The 24,857-nt window shown below is 46.0% G+C and overlaps 1 protein-coding gene across 1 annotated transcript in view; it reads right to left on the reverse strand.

The window, feature by feature from the left end:
- Nucleotides 1-11,977: 11,977 nt before the first annotated feature.
- The window catches only part of MICU1 (mitochondrial calcium uptake 1), a 236,970-nt gene continuing 224,090 nt past the window's right edge, over nucleotides 11,978-24,857 (reverse strand). Inside the window, exons 11-12 of the mRNA XM_037130527.2 lie at nucleotides 16,823-16,912; nucleotides 11,978-12,980 (exon numbers count right to left, since the gene is read on the reverse strand). Of these exons, the coding sequence (XP_036986422.2) occupies nucleotides 12,820-12,980; nucleotides 16,823-16,912 (251 nt within the window). The 3' untranslated portion in view covers nucleotides 11,978-12,819. The remainder of the gene's footprint in view (nucleotides 12,981-16,822; nucleotides 16,913-24,857) is intronic.

The raw sequence follows: 24,857 nt of genomic DNA on the forward strand, positions 1-24,857 counted from the left end.
CGGGATGATGACACAACCGTCTGCCCCTCCTTTTCCGAGATTTGAGTGAGGGCGGAAGGCTACCGTAAGTCTTCTAAGAGGGAGGCACTAAGAGAGGTGTTAAGACTGCACGTCCACGTTTTTGGAGGCCGAAGGATTATATTCAGAGGTCTGATAAAGTTGAGTATGCTTGCACGTTCTTGATAGTAACTCCGTGCGTTATTCATTCAACAGGTATTTGGGAGAACTCACTGTTTGCCACGGTGCGTATACAGTGGTGAACGAAACAGAGCCCCTGCCCTCTGGGAGCTTACATTCTAATGTGTGTAAGGGGGTGAAAAGATATTCCCTAAAGAGGTGTATTCAAATAGTGATAAATGCTATGGAGAAAAATAAAGGGATGGAGAGTATAAAGGTACTGTTTTAAACGGCCCCATAAGAGAAATCTCTCAGAAGCTGTTGTTTTAATAGAAATCTGAATTCGGGAGAGAAAGCAGGTGTTCCAGATGTGACTATCTGGAGGAAGAAGGGCGGTCCAGGCAGAAGGAAGAAGGAGCAAATGTAAGGACTCTGAATCAGGAACTTTGCCTGGTGAGTTAACAAGATCAACAAGGAGAATACACCATGGGGCGGGAGGGGGGGGGGATACACCATAGGGGGCATGTCTGGATCGCTATAGAGTGGGATTCAGTTCCATCAGGCTTTCCTGCCCACCGTTCCAGAGAATGCAAGTTACCAATGACTCATATTGCCGAATCCACTGTTTTTTTCTCAGTCCTTATATTATTTGGCCTCTCAAGCAGGATTTGGTTAAGAGGCCCCTTAAGAGGTAAGGGTTAGAAGGCTACGGCTATAATGAGGGAGAGAATGGATGGTAACTTGGATAGGGCAATGGTGAGAAGCATTTCAATTCTGGATGTATTTTAAAGACAGAATCCAAGTGATTTTGCTGATGGCTTGGAGGGGAGATGATTCCAAGATTTTTGGCCCAAGTAAGTGGAGGAACAGTTTCCATGTACCAGAAAATGGGGGGAAAACAGAGCCACACCTTGGTAGGGGAAATATTAAATGTTTAATTTAATTTGAATGTGATGCCCTTTAGAATTCAGTGAAAATATAGAATAGGGAATTGTACACATGTATGGTTTAGGAAAAAGATGGGGCTGGAAATATAATTTTGGAAGTTATCGGTATATATAAATGGTATTTAAAGCTATGGGAGCAGATGGACAAAGGAATATAAATAGTATTTAAAGCTATGGGACTGAATGCATCCAGGAGGGAGTGTGGATAGGGAGCAGTGGGAGTCTGACTCCTCCTCCCTTTGACGCCGCCGTTTACAGGTGTAGAAGAGGAGAACCCGGGAAGGTGGCATGAAGAAGCAGCCCTGCCAGGTAAGAACATCAGTTATTTCAGAAGCCAAGTGAAGCAAATGTTTCAAGCAGGAGGAATCAAACTTCGGCAAACCATGCAGAGGCCAAGCCATGTGAAGACTGAGAAATGACCAATGGATTTGACAATGTGGGGGGTCACTGGTGACCTTGACAAGATTTCTCTTGGTGGATGGTCGAGCTGAAAACCCTGTGGAAATGGAGTCAAGAGAGTGAGGGAGGAATGGAGTGGGAGTGGAGAGGAATGTGGGGAAATTTTGTTTTGTTCTCCTTTTTAAAGCTGGGATATATTATAGCACTCAGGGATAGAATTTCTGGGTGGGAAAGAAAGTAGACAACTCCAGGAGTGGACAGAGGAGGTGGGATCTGGGGCACAAGCGAGGGGATGGTCTTAGCTGCGTGGACAACTCACTGCTTTTCAGGAGGGATGGGAGTGTGGCTGGGTACGCTTGCCGGGCAGCTGGTGAGTGTGGAAGTGGGGACATGAGGAAACTCTCTTTGGGTAATTTTTGTTTTCTCAGTGTAGTAAGAAGCCAGGCCATGGCCTCCTTGGCTACACATGTCACTCCTTTCCATTCCCACTGTTCCCTTCCCGGTTCAAACTCTCATGACTCCACGCTGGCCTGACAGAGTGTCCTGGTGGTGAAGAAATGAGCCCTCAACAGAGAGCCTTACACTTAGAGAAAGTGAAGCTCTTCGAAAACTGACAGGTCCTTTGCATGTGTTAGTGGAGACACACCGGGACCCCTTTCAAATAGTCCGGCTGAGGTTTGCTGACTGAGGACTGCACCGTTCGTCTTCCTCTTCCCTGCTGTTGATGTAAGAAACGTCCAAAACCATCGAGGATTTTTAGGAGTTTATTTCAGCCAAACTGATGACATTGCTGGGAAGCCAGATCTCAAATGCTCTTGAGAATGTTAGTTCTGCAGTTTCCTTTATGAATTTGGAACATAAGGAAGATTAGATGAAGGTGGGAGGAAGCAAGGCAGGGACAAGATAGTTAAGATTATATGCTCTCTCCAGGGTGGTTAAGTTCCTGGAGGTCCGAAACAGGGCATGTTACAGCTGTGTAAACCTGGGTGCACAGGAACAACAGACAGGGCTTGCCTACAGCAAAGGTCACCTTTCACTAGGGAGGTTATAGGCCTGAGGCATGACTACCTGCCATTACCTGCCTGGCTAGGAATTTATTGATCCGATCCCTTTGAGAGGTTTCTTCAGTTAGATTTATTGCAGTGCCCCCCTTTTGTCCACACTGCTAAGCATCATGAGGTCTCCTCTTCCTTTTTCTGAGTGTCACGAGGCCGCTCTTCTCTGGTTGACTACAGGTACTTCACTTTGTGAAGAAGGTGCTCGTGTGTGAAGGAGGCCTGTAGTTTCGTTGTGTGAAGGAATTGGATTGTGATTGCCCAGCTACTGGCTGGTAAGCCCTCATCTCTTTCCCCTCAATGCATATAAAAGACAAAATCTTATTTAAATTTTGAGTCTGGACCTGGCTGCTGTGGCTCCGTGGGTTGAGCGCCTGCTGGTGAACCAAAAGGTCACTAGATCGATTCCCGGTGAGGGCATATGTCTGGGCTGTGGGCCAGGTTCCCAGTTGGGGGCGTGTGAGAAGAACCATTGATGTTTCTCTTGCACATTGATGTGTATCTCTCCCTCTCTTTCTCCCTCCCTTCCCCTCTAAAAAAATAAATAAATTCTTTTTTTTTTTAAACTATTTACTTTTTTTTATTGATTATGCTGTTACAGTTGTTCTATTCCCCCTTTATTCCCCTCCACCCTACCCCCCCATCCCCACCATCACCCCCCCTTTAGTTTATGACCATGTGTCTCAAGTCCTTTAGATTCTATATTTCCCATGCTATTCTTGCCCCCCCCCCATCTATTTTCTATCTACTGTCTATGCTACTTATTTTCTGTACCTTCTCCCCCCCTTCTCCTCCTCCCACTCCCCTGTTGCTAACCCTCCTTGAGATCTTCATTTCTATGTTTCCACTCCTGATCTAGCTGTCCTTTTAGTTTGCTTTCGTTTTAGGTGTGGTTGTTAATAACTGTGAGTTTGTTGTCCTTTCACTGTTCATGTTTCTTTAACTTCTTTTTCTTAGATAAGTCCCTTTAACATTTCATATAATAAGGGCTTGGTGATGATGAACTCCTTGAATTTGATCTTATCTGAGAAGCACCTTATCTGTCCTTCCATTTTAAATGAAAGTTTTGCTGGATAGAGCAATCTTGGTTGTAGGTCTTTAGATTTCATGACTTGGAATACCTCTTTCCAGCCCCTTCTTGCCTGTAAGGTCTCTTTTGAGAAATCAGCTGACAGTCTGATGGGGACTCCTTTGTAGGTGACTGTCCCCTTAGCTCTTGCTGCTTCTAGGATTCTCTCCTTCATTTTAATCTTGGCTAATGTAATTACGATGTGCCTTGGTGTGTTCCTTCTTGGGTCCAACTTCTTTGGGACTCTCTGAGCTTCCTGGATTTCCTGGAAGTCTATTTCCTTTGCCAGATTGGGGAAATTCTCCTTTATTATTTGTTCAAATAAGTTTTCCACTGGTGGCTGTGCCTTTCCCCCTTCTGGTACCCCTATAATTCGGATGTTGGAGCGTTTAAAGATGTCCTGGAGGTTCCTAAGACTCTCCTCATTTCTTTGAATTCTTGCTTCTTCACTCTTTTCTGTTTGGCCATTATTTGCTTTCTTCTGGTCCACTCCATTGATTTGAGTCCCAGTTTCCTTTTCATTGCTATTGGTGTCCTGTGCAATTCCATTCATTTCAATGAGTTTCGCCTTCATATATTTGTCTAATTTGTGGCTATAATCAACCAGTTCTGTGAGGATCCTGATCACCAATTTTTTAAACTGTGCGTCTGTGAGTTTTGCTATTTCTTCATCGCTTAGATTTATTTCTGGGGCTCTGAGATCCTCCTATGCCATTCTTGGTCTGTTCGGGCCCTTTAAGTGTGAGAAGCGGCGGCTTGGATTCCCAGGTCGCTGTATGTGGGGGCGTGGCCAGAGCGGGGAAATGGCGACCCCCTCTGCCGCTTCTCACAGCTGGGTGCGGAGGAGCAGTGCCTTAGGTGGTTCACCTGGGCCGGGCCACTCAGAGTCGCTGGGTTATGACGCTGTATGTGGAGGTGGGGTCAGAGCAGGGAAATGGCGGCGCCCTCCACTGCCGCTTGCCGTGGGGACCTGCCGGCCCGGTCCAACCGCCCACTCCCTCGCCTGTCCACCCTCGCACAAATGCGCGACCTCAGTCAACACGCAGCCCCGGCCCGGCTGTCTCCCCCGAGGTCGCTGGCCTGGTTGCTCGCTGGGTCGCTCACTAGGTCTGACCCTGCGTCTGGATTCCGCGGGCCTGAGTGTGTCTGGCCGAGTCCTCCTGTGCAACCCTGCTCCGCCAGCCGCTGGTTTCGCCCCTTACCGGTCAGGCTGAAGAATTTGTTGTTAACGGACTTCCGAAAAGTTCAATTTTCCGTGTTCTGGCTGTGTTTTCTGTTGCTAATATTTAGTTTTCTCTAATCTTGGTTGTGGGAGAAGGCACGGCACATCCACCTATGCCTCCATCTTGGCGGAAGTCCTCAAATAAATTCTTAAAAAAAATAAATTTTGAGTCTGTGGTAACTCGACTTGGTTGGCAGGGTCTGGAGCACAAAGCATCTGGAGAGGTGGGCTGACTGTGTGTGCGGTTGGACCTCTTCATGGCTGTTTTGTCTTCCCTGTGCTGCCGAGCTGGGCCTCTGAACTGTCTCTGTTCAGAAAGGCTTTGCTCTTTCAGAGGGGATTTCAGTGCTGCTCTGACCAGCCTCTGTGTTATCACTCCCTACCTTTTCATAGATCTCAGTCACGCTGCGTGTGTCGTTTTTGTTCTGAGGCGGTTTGACTTTCTGTGGTCCTTCTCAGTCCACAGGCCAGGAAGAGAGCCACACTGCTGCTCAGTTCATGGTCCTTGGTTTATAGATTTTGTTTAACAGATGGACTGGTATGCCCACAATGACATGAAATTACAGTTTCTCTTTGATAGCCCTTGAAGTTGAGATGTCCTGACTTTGATCTGAGGAGAACATTGGAAACTTCTCATTTGACAAGCTGGAGTCATGGCGTTTGTGGGAGGATGAGGCTCAAAAAGAGATGAAGCCATTAAATGCCTCCACAGGTACTCAGGAGAAGTTGCTGGGAAAATGACTCTTCAAATGAAACTCAGCGTCCCCTCATTTTGCTCCTAGAGCTGCAGCCACTCTTGTATTAGGTGACCATTAGGCTCCGGATCTCTTCTGGAGACACCGAGAAGTCACTGGCTGACCGTAACAGGCTTTAAGCGTCTATTGCCCCTTCCCCATCTCCGAGGAGACACATTTCAGCCCACCCCCGTCTATCTGCCTGCCTCTGTCATCTTTTCCATCTGTCCACGTCTGACTTGTTCTTCAGGGCTTGGCTTAAACTCTGTCTTCCCTGTGAAGATGTAGAGTTCACTTAACACTCTGTCCTGAACGTCAGGCACTGTGCAGAGCCGTAGGGGTTCAGAGAGGCACCACAAATAAAGGATGGAGCCTGACACAGGGAGCTCGCAGTCTAGTTAAAGGGAGACAGATGCTGAGAGGCTAGAGGACGGTGTGCTAAGTGCCACGGCGGGACTGGGTGCAACCAGAGGGGGCTCAGAAGAGGCAGCTGCTAGTTGTGCACTCAGGGTCAGAAAGCTTCGGGGGTCGGACATCTGAGCCAAGGCCTCCGCATCCATGAACTCTCCCTGCCCCGACTTCCCCATGGCACGTTAGCTTGGCTTCCCCCATGGACACCACCTTCACTGCCCTGCACAGTTGGCACATCTGTCTCCAGCTAAATCGAAATGGAGATATTGCCTTCATGTGCCCTGTGGCTGAGCAGAGGAGCTGATACCTAATACGGACTCAATATACATTTGTTATCTTAATTAAACGAATCCCAGAGACAGGTTTTTCTCTCTCCAGATACTTTATCTAGAGTGTCCCTGAGCTAGCCTGAGGGATACATTTCTCTCTAAGGCCTCAGAAAGGAAGGCCCAGGTAGTGGGGGTATTCCCCACTTCTTGTTCTTTGCTCTTTTGCTCCTTGGTTCCCAGTGTCCCTTGCTACCTCCAAATGTGACCCACCAAGACCTTCCTTTCAGAGAGCTCCAGGCTCCCAAATCGTCCCTGAAGAGACTACTCTTATCGATTAAATGATGGTAGACGATGGAATATTACAAAGCTGTGGGGATGGTTGGAGGGATTTCCAATGTCTGTTTTTTTATGTGAACTTGATTTTGGAACCATGTGAATGTTTACCTATTTAAAAAAAAAAAGCCATGGCTGGTGTGGCTCAGTGGACTGAGTGCCGGCCTACGAACCAAAGGGTCTCCGGTTTGATTCCCAGTCAGGGTGCATGCCTGGGTTTGCAGGGGACATGCAAGAGGCACCCACACATTGATATTTCTCTCCCTCTCTTCTTCCCTTCCCCTCTCTCTAAAAATAAATAAAATCTTAAAAAAGAAAAAAAGAAAAGCTAAATTTCATTATGAAGATGAAAATTCAGCCAGCCGTGGCTGGTGTGACTCAAGTGGATTGAGTGCTGGCCTGTGAACCAAAGGATCACTGGTTCACTTCCCAGTAACAGAATATGCCTCCTGTGTGGCAGGCCAGGTCCCCAGTTGGTGGTGTGTGACTGGCAGCCACATGTTGATGTCTTTCTCCCTCCCTTTCTTCCTCTTGAAAAATAAATAAATAAAATCTTTAAAAAAAAAAAAGGAATTTCACCCAAAACTGTTCACTGATAGGTAATTGAATTTTCAATTTGAGCTTCAATAAATTTGTTGAATGAACACACAAATATTTCCCCACAGCATCTTTGGATCTTCATTTTAGTCCTTTACTCTTTTTCTCCCTGGAGAAGCAGCTCTTGACACTGAGGAGGGCCAGAGGCTGGAGACTAGAAAGATAAGGGCACAGGGTGTTTGCAACCCTTTCTACCGAACTTGTCTGTCTCATGGATATTCCGCCATGGACAGGTTCTTTGATTCAGTCCTTTCACTTTGCTGGTCTCTATTTTCAGCTTCCCTTAGGAAAGAGAAGGAGCTGGTAGTAATATTTTACAGTTGAAAAACAGATTCAGACTTTGTATTCATGGTTAGTTGGCCTTGAAATTGGGAGAACCCAGGTTTTTAGGAAATTCCCAAACCATAGCTTCACCCTAACCCCCCTTCTTGAGTCCAGATTCGTCTATCTAACTACTAGACAGTGCCACCCCACCAGGATGTTCAAAAGCATCCTCCACCCAAACTTGATTCACTCAGCTTCCCGATGCCATGGAAAGGCACTACTATATACCCAGTTATCTAAACAGAAACTTGGGTTTTGCCCTTAATCATTCCCAGTCCCTTCCCCTCCTCCAATTAACGTGCCCCCCCTCCCGCCCCCATGGCTGACCTCAGCATATCCCAAATCAGTTAGTGACTCAACGCTGCAGCCATCCCTTCACCCAGGCTTCTAGCATCTCCTATCTGCACTGTTACAGCGGTCTCCAGTCTAGGTCCCGTGCTGGTCCACCTGCAGGAGCAGTCCTTGTTCCAGAACGCAAGGCTCACGGTGCCACCTTCCTGCCTGAAGTCCTTTAGTTATCATTAAGGTAAAAATCCACACTCTGTTGGGGTCCTATAGGATCTGGTTCTATTTATTTTTGTCTCCTTCATATAAAGCCATCTGGGTTTTTTTGTTATAAGTAGATTTTTATCTACTGATTCAATTTATTATAGTCTATTCAGATTTTTTACTTTTCTTGTGTCTGTTTGGCAAATTATATTTTGTAGAGAACTATCCATTTCAAATTTATTAGCATAAAATTAGTCCCAATATTATTTTAAACTGCTTTTGTTCTAGTTATATGCATCTAAACATATTACTTCTTTTTACTTTTTCTTTGGTTCAGGAATTAATGGGTTGTTCTTTTTCTGACTCCTTGAGGCAAATGCTTAGCTTGTTAATCACCAGTTCATCTTCTGTTAGTATGGAACTTGTTAATAAGTTTATAAGTTTCCCTTTATTTGTGTCCCACAACTATTTCCATTACCATATTCAGTTCTAGGCATTTTAGAATTCACCTCATGATTTTTTCATGACCCCATGAGTTTCAAAATGTCTATTTTTTATTTTATTCTTTTGTGAATCACCACCATTTGAATTAGTTCTTGGGCCCCAAAATCACTGCTGTCTGTCCTGGACACTCCTCAGAACTTCAGTTCCCAGAAACGCGCTTTTCAGCCTTTGGACCTTTGTACACTTGGTACTCTCCGCCTGCACACGTCTCCTCCCTGCTTTGTTAACTCCTGCTCAACACCATTCAGGTCTCCTTTTTTAAAAAAAAAATTTAAAAAGTCATTTCCTCTGCAAGCCTCCCCTGAACCCCCACTTGTGGGTTTCATGGCCCTTCTGCTTCTCCCAGAAGATCTTGCTGCATGCCTGGCACACAGTAGGTAATCAGTAAAGAGTTGTAGAAAGAATAGAGTGACTCGTATCCTTTTGTTTGAGGGTAAAAATTCCCATTCTACAGTCACCGGGAACAGTACTAGGCATCGTTCTTTTCTTCATCACAACTATAGTGCTATCCATAGGATTTCTCTTCATGATGATGGCCCATCTCTGGACGTTCATCCCACCCCACGCCGCCAGGTCCCTGGGTGGGCTATTTTCAGGAGCAGAGCCAGTGCCTCACCACACTCGCCTGGCTTCAGACCAGTGAGTGCCTGCACTAAGCCTTCTTGCCAGTAGGTGGCACCTAAAGCCCAAAAGCTGAGCACTCTCTTGCTCCCGTCCTTCCTTTCTGAGTTGGTTGCCCAGGATGCTCTGGTGGGGACCTGACTCTTGGCCTCCATGCTGCTGCTCCCTCTTGCCTGTCTGGTAGCAGCTGTTACCTGGACTTCTCTTTTGTCTTAAACTCCAATTTGGTTCAGGTGCATATGCTCCAACTAGAGCTAAAGGTAGGTGGGGCACTAAAAACTAGTAAAATATTTTTTGAAGAGCATGCATGTTCTTAAATCCATTTCCCTTAGTAACTCTCCATATTCTTCCTGCTTGTCTTTGCAGATGATGCTGAGTCCAAGGTCAAGGAAGGTCAGGAGCCAAAGCCCCTCTGAGTTTCCTCCCCTCCCCGAAGCCTAAGGGCTAGAACTGGAGAATTTTTTAAATTATCATTTTTTTAAATTTTATTTATTTTTAAAGAGTATTTATTTATTTAAAAGATTTTATTTATTTATCTTTAGAGGGGAAGGAGAGAGGGAGAGAAACATCAATGTATGGTTGCTTCTAGTGCTTCCCCTGCTGGGAAATAACCTGCAGGGAACTGGCCTGCAACTCAGGCATGTGCCCTGACTGGGAATCGAACCGCGATCCTCTGGTTCGCAGGCCCATGCTCAATCCACTGAGCTACACCAGCCAGGGCTAAAGATTATTTATTTATTTATTTATTTTTAGAGAGAGAGGAAGAGGAGAAAGAGAGGGAGAAAAACATCAATGTGCGGTTGCCTCTCATGTGCACCCTATTGGGGACCTGGCCCAAAATCCAGGTATGTGCCCTGACCAGGAACTGAACCGGTGACCTTTCAGTTACAGGGCAGCACTCACTCCACTGAGCTGCAACAGTGGGACTCTGGGAGAGCTTCAAGAAAAGCGCACATTTTGCTGATGCCTCAGCCCTGGGGCAACGAGTAAGGCAGAGGCCACACCTGAGTATCAGGAACACCACACGAAAAAAAGAGTGGAGATGAGCGGCACACTCCTTTGGGAGAGAATCTAACCTGCTCCCAGAAACGATGTTGGAAGTGAAGTTGTCAAACTGCTCCAGAGCAAATGCTGGGGTTGGTGCTACCCTTGTGGAGCCAAAAGTGCAGACTCAGGCCTCTGCTCTGCTCTGCCTGGTAAGCACTTCCTACCTACTTGCAGCCTTTGCAGGAACCACTGGCTTTTCCGTGTGGTGGTTCTGTTACATTGGCCTTGAAATACTGTCATGCCAGGAGACATGACCTGGGGTACTGGAGGCTGCAGGAATTCGGAGAACTGAAGGAGAGGCTTTTATTACCTGCAAGGAATCTTAGGGCCTACTGCGCTCAACCCTGTCATTTTACAGTTGAGGAAACAGATGGGAAATCACTTGCTTCCTCAAGGCCACACTGAGTTGGTGGCAGACTTGAGCCCATATAAAACACTGGTTGCTATGGTTCTTATTTTTTTTTTTTTAAAAGATTTTCTTTATTTATCTTTAGAGGGGAAGGGAAGGAGAGAGGGAGAGGAAATATCAATGTATGGTTGCCTCTCATGTGTCCCCTGCTGGGAACTGGCCTGCAGGGAACCGGCCTGCAACCTAGGCATGTGCCCTGACTGGGAATCGAACCGCAATTGTCTGGTTCGCAGGGTTCTTATTTTTTTCCTTTTTGTTTCGGTTGCTATGGTTCTTAAAACTTAGGTCGACCATATCAGATAATTTCTCATAAACTCCACCACCCAATCTTAGTTCCTTATTGTGGGGCATGAGTAATCAAGGACTGTGTATGTTTGCCCAAGATGAAAAGCTGTCCAAATTATGCTGGGGCAGTGCCACTGTGGTGGGCAGACAGACACACATGAGCAGAGCAAGGATGATGATGGGTCAGGTACAAAAGGTCACCAGCAATGCGCAAAACTGGGAAAATAAGGACCTTCCCTCACAGGGTGTGTAACTTTTCCTCCCCTACGTGTCACTGGTCTGTGGTTTAGACGCCCTAACCTTTCATATTGCTGATCATGTGGTTCGGACCCTCCCGATTTTTCCTCTCCAGGCATGTTGCAAGTCGAGTGGTAGACTCCTTTGGAGGTGGGACAAGGGGCTGAAGAGTGGGTTCAGGTGACTCTCACGCAGGCCTTGGAATGGCCACTCCCTTAAGCATCAACCCCTAGGGATAACATCGAGGCCTCAGAAAAGCAACACCAGACAAGCAACGCCATGGCTGACATCAGGACTGGATGCACTGACTTAACGATCCCCCTGCCTTGGCACTGACCAATCGGTAGAGGCCGTGACTCTGAAAGGACACACCTGGAAAGCTGATGAATATGCTGCTGAGATCCTCCCCTGGGACTGCCCCTGAAATCTCTGCCCTTAACAGCCTTCAGGACGGAGGACACTGCAGGCTCACTTCATGGAGCACGCTCTGCATGCCCCTCCCCCTTCCAGGAGTGTTTTCCTTGCCTCTCTCTTTCTCCTAAACTCCAAGGGCCGTTTTTTTGCACCTGTAACTTGTTTCCTGAGCCCATTTCTTCTATGGATCATTTCTTCTACATCTGTGACTTTCTGAGTAAATTTTCTCTTACATACAGTCTGAGTCCTGGCTCTGAATCCTTTCTCAGCCAGAGCTCCAGCACTGAGACGGCTGAGCGCCTGGTGCCAGTTTTTGCTGCTACACCACCACTAACCTCCAAATGACCTCATGGCACGTTTGTGCCTAAAGTTGCCTTTCAACAGGAAGAATCAGACTCTGGTAGAAAGGAAATAGGTCTTCTCCTAGCAGGATCTCAAACCCAGTGGAGAAGTGAAATGAAAAGGGCCCCAGAGGGTCCTAAAATAAAGGAGACGACAGCCTTTGGGGGCGTTTATTGGAAACTGCTGTAATTAAAGTGATATTTTACAAGTGTTTAATACAGAGGGCAGACAGGTCCGGGCCAGGCCTCAGCTTTAGAGGCACGTTCCTGGAGGGGAAATGGCGCTGGCAGGGAATGTGAACTCAGTCAGGGCTGCTCACTAAGCACAACTTGGAGTGGAGTCTTCTTAGGGAGCTTGAGAGGCAAAGAAGGGAGTGGGGAGAGCAGTAAGCAGCTGCTGTCCATTCCAAATCTTGCCTCATTCCCGAGGGGCACATCACCTCCTGGAGCAGGCCTCAGGGCCTCCCTGCGGAAGGACACAGGGCCTTCCTGCGGCTCAGGCTTCCTGCCAGCTCAGGGTGGCCCCGTCATTCTCATTATCATTCATCACAGACTTCCTTTCGCCTGCCAGAGGTTTTCCCAACTCAGAGCTTAAAAGCACCAGCAGGAGAAAAAGCAAGGAATGTTCTTATTAATATAAATCCACAGCAAAAATGACTCGAGAACTGGATGTTCCCCAGGGTTGGTAGGTATCTGAGAATGTCCCTGCTTCTTCCGTCTGGTACTTGAATGGGCAGTGCTGCTGAAGGTGCCCAAAGTCTGAGTGTGTAGGACTGACGTTTCTGGGAACCGATGGGGAGAATCACGCGGCGGAGTCAGAGCCTAGAGGAACACTGGGGCAGGGAGCACGGAGAGGGGAAACTGGCTGAATCCCGAGGTCATTCCCAAAAGGAGGGGACACTACTTTCAGAAGCAGTAGCCGGAGGGGCTACCGAGGCTCTGCTCACGGGGCCAGGTTTGGGGCGGAGGAGGTGGCCGCCTCTTGCTGTTTTGGGTCACTGTTTGGGCAAAGCGAAGTCCCAGGCAGTCTCCTGTGCGCACTTCCACATGGCCTGCATGAGGCGGGTGAAGCCCATGTCTTTGGGCTTCTCCAGGCCTCTCATCAGCCGTTGCTTCATGATGGACACAAATTCCTTATTGCTCAGCTCCCCGTTGCCTAGGGGAAGAGGCAAACACAACGGGGTAAGTGGAGGCCTTGGAACAAAAACACTGAGAAAATTCCATTCTTCACACAATGTGGGTAGTAAAGCCCAGTGATCTCTCACAGCCAAATTCAATTCTCTCGGCTTAAAATGAACTGGTTTGCTCCTTCTGTTATGTTTGACTGTGCACAACTGTGACAGTGTAGTGTGACAAAAGTTGAAAGAGAATATATGTCAGGTTCTGTGCTAGGTGTTGTGAATAGAGATAAATCAGACTTTGTCCCTTGACATACTTCCAGGTTATAGGAGAGACAAGCACATGACCTCGGCAGTGCGGTAATGCCAGTGGGGTGAAGGAAAAGTGCCGTGGGGCACAGAGGAAGAATCTCTACCCCAGGCCGGAGGTGGTGGAGCAGGGCAGGGAAGGTTTTCTGGAGGCGACTCTGAAGTTGAATCCCAAAGGAAGAACAGGATGAACAGTGAAGGGGAGTGAGATAGAAGGCATTCCAGGTAGTGGCAGCAGCATCAATAAAGGTGTTGGCAGGGGGCAGCACCGCTGACGGAGAAGTACAAGTAGTTAGTATTGCCAGTTCAGTTCCTACTCAGGGCACATGCCTGGGTCGTGGGCCAGGTGCCAGGTTGGGGGTGTGCAAGAGGCAAGAGAGATTGGTGTTTCTCTCCCTTTCTTTCTCTCTCCCTTCTCCTCACTCCAAAAATAAATAATAGCAGGAGGCAGTTACCCTTTGACTAGATGCCTGTGACTAATGCCTGCTGACTAAATGGCAACCGTTACTGGTGGTGGTAAGGCAACGGGAGACCAGAAACCAGACCTCTCCCCTATTGGCTGGTTTGGGAAGAGAGTGGAAAGAGGGAATAAATAAGTGGTTTACTTTCGTAGACAGCACCTGGGAACCTGAAACTGGCCCATGTTTCCGGCTGAGAGAACTGCAGCCTCAGAGAAACCCCGGAGCAAGACTAAACAAACAAAAAGGGTAAACCAGCCTGAGGTGCAAACCAGGAAAGGGAGCAGGTACCCTGGGGCTGCCAGTGACTGGAAGGCAGCACTAAGGCCTCCGAGTCCCGGTGAAGCGATGCTTCTGGATAATGGTGGCTACGCAGGTATGCTCAGCTGCTAAGTGATCAGTCTGTACGCTTACGATATTTACAGTTTTCTGAATGTACTTACACTTTAATATAAAAAGTTTAAAAGTAGCCTGGATTGGCTGAAGCAATCAAAAATATGGCTTACTAAGAATGTACTTAAAAGGACGAAAAAGTCTAAACAAGATTCTTAATATTTTGTATAAAGAAGCTTAAGATGAAAAAATCTGAGGTCCTTTTTTTTACAAGAGTAAAACTGATTTATTATTATTTTTATCCTTACCTGAGGACATTTTTTTTCATTGCTTTTAGAGAGAAAGAAGGAAAGAGAGAAACATCCATTTGTGACCTTTTTGTATCAGGGAGTGAACCTGCAACCTAGGTATGTGCCCTGACTGGCACTGAACCAGTGACCTTTTGATGTACGAGATGATATTCTAACCAAGTCACACCAACCAGGGTGAAAATCTGAGGTCATTTCATTCAAACTACAGTGGGATTTGTTTCCTGCTTCCCTAAGGCCAGAGCTGACCCCTGGGTCACCGGCTTCTGTTACCAGTGATCCCGGGCATGGCCGCGTGTCCTGTGTGTGTCTGTGTGAACTGCGAGCCCTGCTCTCAACTCTGCGGTGGAGAAGCCTGTTTGAAAGTCACAGTTCTCTGTCCTCTGACATTGTCACCTAAGAGTAGAAATAAAAATGACTTTTTATTTTACTTTTTAATTTTTCTATTGCAGTTGATATTCAATATTATTTTATATTAGTTTTGGGCGTACAGCATAGTAGTTAGACAAGTATATAATCTGCAAAGTGATCAGCCTGATAATTCCAGCGCCCACCTGGCGCCACACGTAGTTATCACAATGTTATTGACTGTACTCCCTGTGTTGTATTTTACATCCCATGACTGTTCTGTAACTGCCAGTTTGTAACAATGATGGCTTTTTAATTTAATACTCACTTCCGTTTTCAATGGGTTAAGAAAATAAGGCCCAGAGATGTTACATGACTTTCTAAAGGTGACTCAAGCAGAGGTTGACAGAGCTGCTTCTAAAAGCCTGGAAAATCAAATACAATTTCCCAGGCCCTCCTAGGAGAACAGGGGAATTGTGAGGCTGGTGGTCTTTATTCCCATATTTGTTTCACAGACTGATAAAAATAAATGTTTTTTTGAAAACACTCAAACCATCTAAATGTAATTAGAGTAAAAAAAATCTGGGGACAGTGAGTCTCTCTACAGCAGTGTTTTCCTCAGAAATCTCTCTGATGAGGAAAATGTTTTTTGTTTTTTTTTAAAATCTGTGCTAAGCAATGTAGTAGCCATTGGCCATGTGTGGCTACTGAGTACTTAAAACGTGGCTAAAGACACCAAAGAACTGAGTTTTAAAGTGTATTTAATTTTAGCTAATTTTAATTTAAAAAGCGACATATAACTAGTGGTATCCCCATGTCATGATGGGCAGAGCAGCCCACAGAGAGGAGCTACCTCTTGTCCTGAGGAGGAGACCTCAGATTTTTTCATCTTAAACTTCATTTTATATACAATCCTGGGACTTTCTTTGCCTCACGGACCTTGGCTGTGGGTGCAGGTGACAGATTTACATGACTCAAGCTCAGCTTAATAACTTAAGTTAATGAACAGCTCTCATGTGCAAAGTCCTATCAAGGTCCTATGGGGAGGGGTGTCCAACGGTAAACAGGATGTGTAATTATCCTTAAGAAGCTTACAATTTGGTAGGGAAGTTAGGCCACACATACAGAGGTGGAGTGTAACATGTAGTAACGTGGACCAAGCTAAGGGATGAAAAAAACCAGAGTGATTCATTCTGCTGGGACCAAAACGGGAGGTTTCACATAAGCAGCAGCTTTTGAGCTGGTTCTTGAATTCTGCGAGCCTCGCTTCCTGGGGGCAGATGAACAGTGAGCCCTGGCTGTGAGGACAGCGCCGGGCACTACAGCAGAGGGAGGAGGCACAGCTTCGACTCAAATCCTGGTTTACCACCAGCTACTGTGATCCTACAGGATCCTTTGTGATCCTGGGAAAGTTACCATCTCTGAGTCTCAGCTTCCTTACCTGTAAAATGTGGTTAAAAACCAGTCTATGTCAGAGGACGAAATGAGCAGCTTGGCACAGTAAGCACTAAGAAAAGTGTGAGCCTCCATTGTGAATATTAGTATGATTACGAGGTCAGCTAACATAGCTGGGAAATAATGCCAGACAGAACCAAGGTCTCTTAGCAGGCGTAGCGCAGTGCTCACAGGCATGACACCCCGCTGCAGGCCCAAGTGCCAAGGCCGAGCGTGAGCGCCTGCAACGGCCCTGGGGGTGCAGAGCAGCAGTGTCTTCTTCCTAGAGACACGCCAACACTCGAGTGCTCCTCATCTACTCAGCAGCAAGCTGGGTCCGATATCTTTGTTTCCTTTTTTTTTTTTTTAAGCTTTTATATCTGAGTTTCTTTATTTAACTTTAAAACACAACTATAGCTGAATTGTTTCCATTTTTAAAGTCCTTATGGTCATAAATTAATTCAGACCTACAGGCAAACTGGAATTACAGGAAGAAATGGCAAACACGACTCAGGCAGGGGTTACACTTCTCAGTGTCATGATGCCGAGGGCTGAGCTACTGATGGGGGGGGGGGCTGCAGAGGTAGGGGCTGCGTCACTGGAGCTGTCTGCAAGCCTCCTTGGTAAACAAGGTCCACTTGCAGGGCGGCGAGGCAGAGGTCCCCGCCTGGCTCTGGGGCCCGCACTCACCGTCGCAGTCAAAGAGCGCAAATACCACATCACACACATGGTCCGAAAGCTCCACTTTAGCCACCGTCCTGGCCACCTGCTGCATGGTCACTGAAAGAAGAAAGATGCTAAATTAGTACAGCAGAGGGACTTGCATTTTGCTTTCTCTAAATGAGGGGGATAAAAGGACTCAGTCATAATAAAGAGTTTTCAACTATATTTAAGTCATATTTAAGAAAGTGGTAACTTAGTTTTTAATCCATAACTCCCTGGAAAGAACATGATAACAAAAAGTAAAGGAAATAGCCATGTGGCGGAAGGAATGGGAGGTGGGGAAGATGGAGACTCGTCTTGGTTCACTAAGGCTTCCCCCTCAGTTACTGACTGACGGCCACGCACCTGCAGGGGTGAGCTCCTTGCCCGTCCCCCTACAGGTTTTCCACCAGCCACTCTGCCCTTTCTCAAGGGTCCTTTGCCCCTTGAGACAAGCAGTGGCCCCATCCCACTAGTTCGGGATGCAGCCTTTTCTGTCTGTCTTTTCTGTCCTCAGCAAAAAATCTCTTCTCTCTTGCCATTTTCTCTTTCTCTGACACTTACTGTTAAGCACTCATGTGAGTGTGAGCAATCATGTGAGAATTGGGTTCTCAGGAAAAATAAGCCAGGAAGGACTAGGCAATTTCCACCGCCTTTTCTCCTGTTTACTGTCATCCAGCTACATCTGTCAGTTTTACATATGGTCACTGAAAGAAGACCATATTAAATTTTAAAATTATAAATGGTAAAATTTATAATTTTATATGTATACCATTACAAATTATGTTATTGCTTATAGACACATTATTAAGTCAGGCAAACTCAGAGAGAAGAGAAGGAAATTTCTACTTATCCAGAGCAATGTAAACTTAGAGCCGGCGTGCCTTCTCTGCTGCTGAATTCCTATAAATAACTTCAGCTCTTTCTTGTCTCTCTTTTCTACATCGGATCTTTCACGTCACCTCTCTCACCTCCATACATTCAGTCCCCCAAGGCCGGAGGGTACAAACACCAGAACAACGTGGAGGACAAGGCGATGCAGTGGGAAAGCCGTGCTGGAAGTCACAAGACCCGAGCTCCAGTTCTGGCTCCGCCACCAATATTCTGTGCGAACCTGGCAGAGCGCTTGATCTCTTTAGGTTTAATTTTCTCATTCAAGTGAGGGGATGCCACAAGATACCTGCTGACATGGGTTAGTAGTGCAAAAACAGTTTATTGGTGTTCTCTAGAAACTGAGGGTGGGGATGGGGTGGAGGTATACAAAAACAGCTGAGGATCTTGTATGGCAAAGGGTGGAGAGAAGGTAATACTGGCCACAAACTAGGCTACGCCTTGGTGTTCAAAGCCTCTGGTTTGAGGGGGATTACGCTGCCTGGAGGATGGGAAGAGCCAGTTTCCTTTGCCTGCAGCTTCGGGATACTGTTCACACTTCCCTTCCTCCCGGCGGTGAGTTAGAGTGAAGGAGGAATCCATGTCCCTTGGGAAAAAAGAATTAAGCAGAAAGTACTGTTTGGTGGATGTTCATATGATGTGGTTAACTGCTGAGAGGGGACTTGGGTATGCACACGGCTTGTAGAAGTTCCAGGGTTTAAAACTCAGCCTCATGGGTCTAGACACTTGATTTTCTCAGCTACCCCAGGGAGGGCTGATTCTTGGTAACTAAACTGTCCAGGGAAGGAACAGAAATCAGAAGGCCAATTTACAATGAAAAGAGTAACTATTTAGAGAACTAAAATGGTGACAGCTGGTTATTATACTTCTCAGCTGGAAAAGACACTCAGGAAACCCAGTTCACCTCAGAAGGTTGCACAGTGAAAACAGAATCAGATCAGAAGGAACTGGACGCTCCCAAGCTGTGGTCGCCCAGTACCCTTTGTGGCTACAGAAATACACAGCAGTTCAGAGAAGTAGATCAGGACTTCTGCGTTCGTGCATCAGGTAACCACCAATGCTTTCTGTTAACCATTTGTTTCTTCTGCATTTCACATTATCCTCTTTTCCTCTTTCCCAGTTCTTCCCCCTCTCAGGGCAGAACTGGCCTGTTGCCAGTTCTTGATACTCCAAGTGCCCGTTCTTCTCTCCATGAAGATGGGCCCTTTCCTCTAAACAAACCATTAACTAAAACAATATCCAAAGATGTCAGTGAGAGCTCTTGAGAATTGTTGGTGAAAACTCAAGAAAGTAGTATTAAGTGGTTGTAGAATGGGGACTTCTGGAAGTAACCTGCAGGAACGCCTCATTACAAATGCCACCGTTTGACAGCACAGTTACAGGTGACTTTCCATCTCATGTGGAGGGCTCTCACACTATTTTTACTAAAGGAGGAATGATTCACTGGCTAAGTCATTGTAATTCAAATCACTGGGACTTTACCAGTCAGCAAACAGCCTACTGGGGGTGCCCTTCCACGGTCCGAAGTCCTCAGTCCCCCAGGACGTGAATCAGAGTACCGGAGGAGAAAAGCGTTTCAATTAGCTGGTGAGCTGTCAAGCTGGGAGTGCCTGGGATGGGGGTGGGGGGGTGGGGGAGTGGGGTGACAGCAGATTACAAGCCAAGTGCTTAATTAAGTCAGAGCGAGCAGAACAACTCTCCTCCTTCCCTTCAGATATCGGCCTCCCCAGGAAGACCAGTTGTACTGAAATTTGGGCCTCCCCTATTTGATGATGCTAACTGATGGGTGGCTGAAATCCTAGTTTCTGTCCTGAAAGACATCTACGTGGAGCGCCACATCTCCCTGGAGAAGGCCCAGGTTTCCAAGGAGCGTGCATTCCTTTTGTACAAATCCGGTCCAGCTGCCTGAATAATAGGTGGACTTGAGACTGGGCAGTTTCTACTGGACCGGGATAGGAAAGAATTCGAAGAAGCAGGCCAACTGGCACTTGAAAATGCAGTGCCATCTGGCCTTTGGACAAGTCCAAGCAGAATCTGAGTTCCGCCAGGTCCCCAATCTACTCTCTGGCATGGTCCAGGACTGGACAATTCATCAGTAGAAAGACACATGCTGAGTTGTGTGACTTCAATGTCAGAAGCTATATTACATAAAATTCCCTATTTACCACAACAGCCAAACAGAAGAAAGGAGAGTTCGGAAGTGACAAGAGCTGAAATGTCCACATGGAAGCAGAGAATCTTAGAACTGGGAGAGGCCTCAGAGGACACGTGAAACCCAGAGACGTTCAATCGCTTGCCTAGAGTCGTGAAGCTGGCTGGTAGCAGCTGGGTCTAGAATCTCCATCTCCTGACCTCCAGCCCAATGATCTTTCCCTGTACACACTGGGTCCACTTGGTCCCTTGCACGGACAATACTATTCTTCTCCTCAATGACTCTAATTACCCTAAACAAGAGAAAGAGCTCAGATGAAGGAGAAGCCAAACCGGGAAACACTCGGTGCTAGTGCAGAGGGATGAACAGCTGGGGCGGTGAGGAGGCAGCATTACAGTGTGACCACAGATCTATACAACTGAGGACACGAGCATCCCCCCGGAGCTTACTGAAAATTACAGGGACAACTTAAAAGGCTTACTGAACTGCAACACAGTGAAAAGCATATGAAATAAAGGGGGCCCTGGGAGCTTCTCCCCACAGCTGCCCTGGATGCACAGACACAGCCATGCCCATCGTGACCTAGTTAGGGGCTGCCTGGCTCCTCCGGCTGCAAAGGTGTTTGGAAAGGTGACAGCCGAGTCAGGCTAGCAGTCTCTGGCTGTGGGGCCATGTGATTACTCCTGCCTCCCTGGGCTGCAGTGGAGGGATCAAAAGCTGGCTTGTGACTGCCAAGGTTACATGAAAGGAGACATTTCTGCTTTAGCCCTGGAAAGGGCTAAATGAGGCAGATGTCCTGGTTTCTTCAGTCTACAGTGCAATAGCCTGCATTTGGTAGAAGGTACATTTGGGATCTGGATTGTATAGGGTAAAAGACACTGCTCCAGATTTGTGCGTATGTGGTCGGGGGTGAAGTGTGGTGGGGATGGAGGAACCCGCTTGAGTAAAGTGCTGAGAGCAGTTGGCGCGGGGGGGGGGGGGGGGAGAGTGCTCGTGCCCGACTGGAAAGCTACAACAGAAGGTGTGTGTGTGGGGGGTGGGGTGGGACAGGGGCATGAGCATATCAGAATAGATACTGCAGAGGGCTGGTCAAGTCTCCCTGCATGGAAATCTTTATTACAAAGCCAGGTCTTATTCCGAGACCAATTTACCACATTAACTTGCTTCTCTCTTAGGCTCTTTAAAATTTCATTCTTTTAATTAAAAAACGTTATTTTGAAACGTTTTTAATATATTCACCCGTTTCAAAATTCACACGGTACAAAAAAGGGTGCCAGTCTCCCTCCCCACCTTACATCCCAGTTGTCAGCTACCTGTCCACAGATGACCAGTATCCCTAGTTCCCCCAGAAATATTTTGTGGATGTACAGTGACACATTTATTCTTCATCTCTTCTCACAAAAATGCTGTATGCCAAAATATGCAGTTTTGCTTTACTTATTTATACTTCACAACATGCCGGTTCATAAACAGTTCCTTTTTAACAGCTGCATAGTATTTCAGCAACAAGAGGTATCACTATTTATTTCACAATTTTCTAATTTAACCTCCATCTTCAGGAGGAGGTGTATTTATTGCCCCTTTTACAAAATTACTTCTTTTGTGGTCTACACTTGTTAACTTCAACAGAGTCTGAATCTCTGATAGCTAAAGCAAGAGCAACTGACATGTTTAAATTCGACTTGCTGAAGTTACGTGAAAGGCTAAGTACTCTTCACATTTGTCTTATGAAAGCTCCAGGAGTTTCTAAGGATAGTAAACCCTGAAGTCGCCAAAGCAGCAGCCCTTGCAATAAATACTAAATCACTCTACTTCCCCAGTTGGTGTGATTACCTTCTGATCCTCTTCTCTGTAGGATGCCACATTGGCTGACCTTGACCGTACTTGCCTGTTTATTTGGATGTTTCGACAGTTTGTCCAACCCTCACCATCCTCTCTCTCCCACTGGTGATCATGAGTCCCTAAAGCAGCTCTCTCACTCCCTCCTAGATTGCTTATAAAATATAAGCAATATATTGGGATTTAGTAAATCCCAATGTGGTTGTCAGAATCAATCTTTAGAATTGCTAAGTGACTTTAAGTTGGGGGAAAGAAACCAGGTCTCTACAGAGGAAGTGCCTCATAAAGCAAATATTTCTTCCAGAATTTGCACTTCCTTGTCTACATCATGAATAATTTTACTTTTAAAATGGATGACTTTGTCTTAAATGAATGGAATCCTGGCCAACACTCCTCTTCACATATAAATGTTTTTACAAAATGAAATGATGAACCAAAGCACAGGGGCTTGCTTCCTACAAACTTCAAGAGAATTTATAATATGGGGCTCCTCCCCCACAACCTCTTCCCCACGTCTGTGTGGCAACCCCCCCACCGCCTTCCTGCCGTGGCTCTCTGCGGGTGCTCTCCCAGTCTCATGGCGAATCTCCCCGTATCCTGCCTTCACACGCAAGCCTTGAGTCCCCTACATGCTTTTCTGGTCCTTCCAGCGGCGGCGGGTGCTGGGCATCAGAGAGACCGGTGGTGTGGGAGTCGTGAACCTCACTCTCCTGTTTTGCATCCCATTAGCTGTGCTTTGAGCAAGTCATTTGCTTCATGTGTAATGAAGAGATTAAAAATAACACAGTAAGGGTTTGAATAAAATGATTTCTAAGCTCCATTCCAGGCTTAAATTTTATGACTGCTATGTTGTTATTTTTAGAGAACATGGCTTAAATCACTTAAAATGTCCATATCTTGGGAAGTCCTCAAAGAAAATCTACAGGGGGGAGTTTCTGGAATTACTGCTGGGGTGGCCCCCAGTGTTCTCACCATCTTGGTGGACACACAGGCTGTGTTACCTCCTCCCCTTCCGTGGGGGCAGGGCCTGGCTACGTGGGATACTGCTCCTGTGATTTAGGTTATTTATACACATGGTTGTGATTATATGACACAGGAATCCATTTCAGCACACTGGGGAAAGAGACTCCGCACCTCTGAAGGTTCATGGCTTTGAAGACTTGAGTGGCCATGTTGGGAGAGGCCGTGTGGCAGAGAACCACGGTGGCCAGCTGAGAGCGATTCCTCACCCACAGCCAGCAAGAGAAAGGGGCCCTCAGTCCCACAACCGGAGGGAACTGAATTCTGCCAGAACCCATATGACCTTAAAAGAGGACCCTAAACTTCACATGAGAGTGCAGCCCTTTTGCCCCCTTGATTTTAGCCTTGTTACAACTCTGAGCAGACAACCCAGCTATGCTGTGCCCAGACTCATGACGGATAGAAATGGAGATAATGAACAGGTGTTGTTTTAAGCTGCTAAATTTGTAGTAACTTGTTATGCAGCAAGAAAGCTAAGTGGGGAAGGTATTTATGGTTGGGAATGTCCTTTTGAGGTTCCTCACACCATACTTTATATATAGCTGTGCTCATTTCAGGCACATTATACAGAATTGTCACCTTCTGCAACTAGTGGACCAAGCTCCATTAATTAGATCTGATACAGGTCCTAACCAAGGTCTAATTAAGTTTTAAATTATTAAAAAAGAAAATAAATGAAAACTTCCATCCTTCTTTTGGGAATTCAACAGCCTTGCTCTGATTTCAAATGCTCTGATGATTTTAAGTTAGCTCATTTTCACACAGATTTGGATATAGCTTCAGGCCATAACATGTCCCTTAAAACATCAGTGCATTCTGTAAGAAACTGATTCAGTTAAAGTCACAGAATTTCAAATGTGGAAGAACTCTTGGAGATAATTTAATATGACTCTAACCCGAGGGTCAGGGAAGTTGTGGCTTGCTCTTGGTGGCAAGAAAATTAATGACGCGGGAGGCTATCACAGTCTTGTCAGGTCCCTAGGCCTTTCTTAGAGCATCACACCCTCTTTCCAGGACGGATCATGTTTACAGTTAATGCTCTCATTCATTCAACATTAACTGAACATCTACCGTAAATACAGAATTATTCCAGGCTCAGAGCAGTACACAAAGATGGGGATACCTGGTTTGGGTCCTGAAGAGTTTACAGTCTAGTGGAAAATTTTGACTTACACACTGAGGATATCAGAGATACTAACAGGGGCTCGATATTCCTAGGAACAGAAAAATTAATAGTGATAACATTTTCTGAAAGCAATGATTCCAAGAATTTCTGAATGATGAAACTTAGGAAAAGCTAAAAGCTCCGATCCTTCTCATTAATAAGTACAAACAACTCATAACTTCTAAAATAATTTCAATCTCAATAATGAATGAAAAAAACAACAGATGCTACTACTTCCTAAGAGAACAAAAGTAAGCCTCATCAGCTGCTACAGTAACTTAAAAATAAAAAAAGTCACTTTTTGTATATTGAGATAGGTTGTTTCTAGTCTATTAGCTCTTTAATAAGATAAGCAGGCAGAGGAAAAGTCACCAAGCTAGTGAGAAGCAGGTACTTGAACTCAGGTTTGAGTTTTTAAAAAAAAATAATTATTGATGTTTTGAAAGAGGGAGAGAGAGGGAGAAACACTGATTTGTTGCTTCACTTATTTATGCATTTATTGCCTAATTCTTTTTTTAAGTACATTTTATTGATTATGCTATTACAGTTGTCCCATTTCCCCCCCTGTATTCCCCACTGCCCTGCAGTTCTCCCACCCACATTCCCCACCTTTAGTTCAAGGTCAAATATGCAAATTCTTTGGTTTCTATATTTCCTATACTATTCTTACCCTCCCCCTGCCTATTTTCTACCTACCATCTATGCTACTTATTCTCTGTACCATCTCCCCCTCTCTCCCCCTTCCACTCCCCTGTTGCTAACCTTCCATGTGATCTCTACTTCTGTGGTTCTGTTCCCATTCTAGATGTTTGGTTTGATTTTGTTTTTGTTTTAGGTGTGGTTGTTAATAACTGTGAGTTTGCTGTCATTTTACTGTTCATATTTTTAATCTTTTCCTTAGATAAATCCCTTTAACATTTCATATAATAAGGGCTTGGTGATGATGAACTATTTTA

The sequence above is a fragment of the Artibeus jamaicensis genome, unplaced genomic scaffold (genome assembly GCF_021234435.1).
Source record: "Artibeus jamaicensis isolate MK-2021 breed Jamaican fruit bat unplaced genomic scaffold, CSHL_Jam_final contig_332, whole genome shotgun sequence".
NCBI classification, from domain to species: Eukaryota; Metazoa; Chordata; class Mammalia; order Chiroptera; family Phyllostomidae; genus Artibeus; species Artibeus jamaicensis.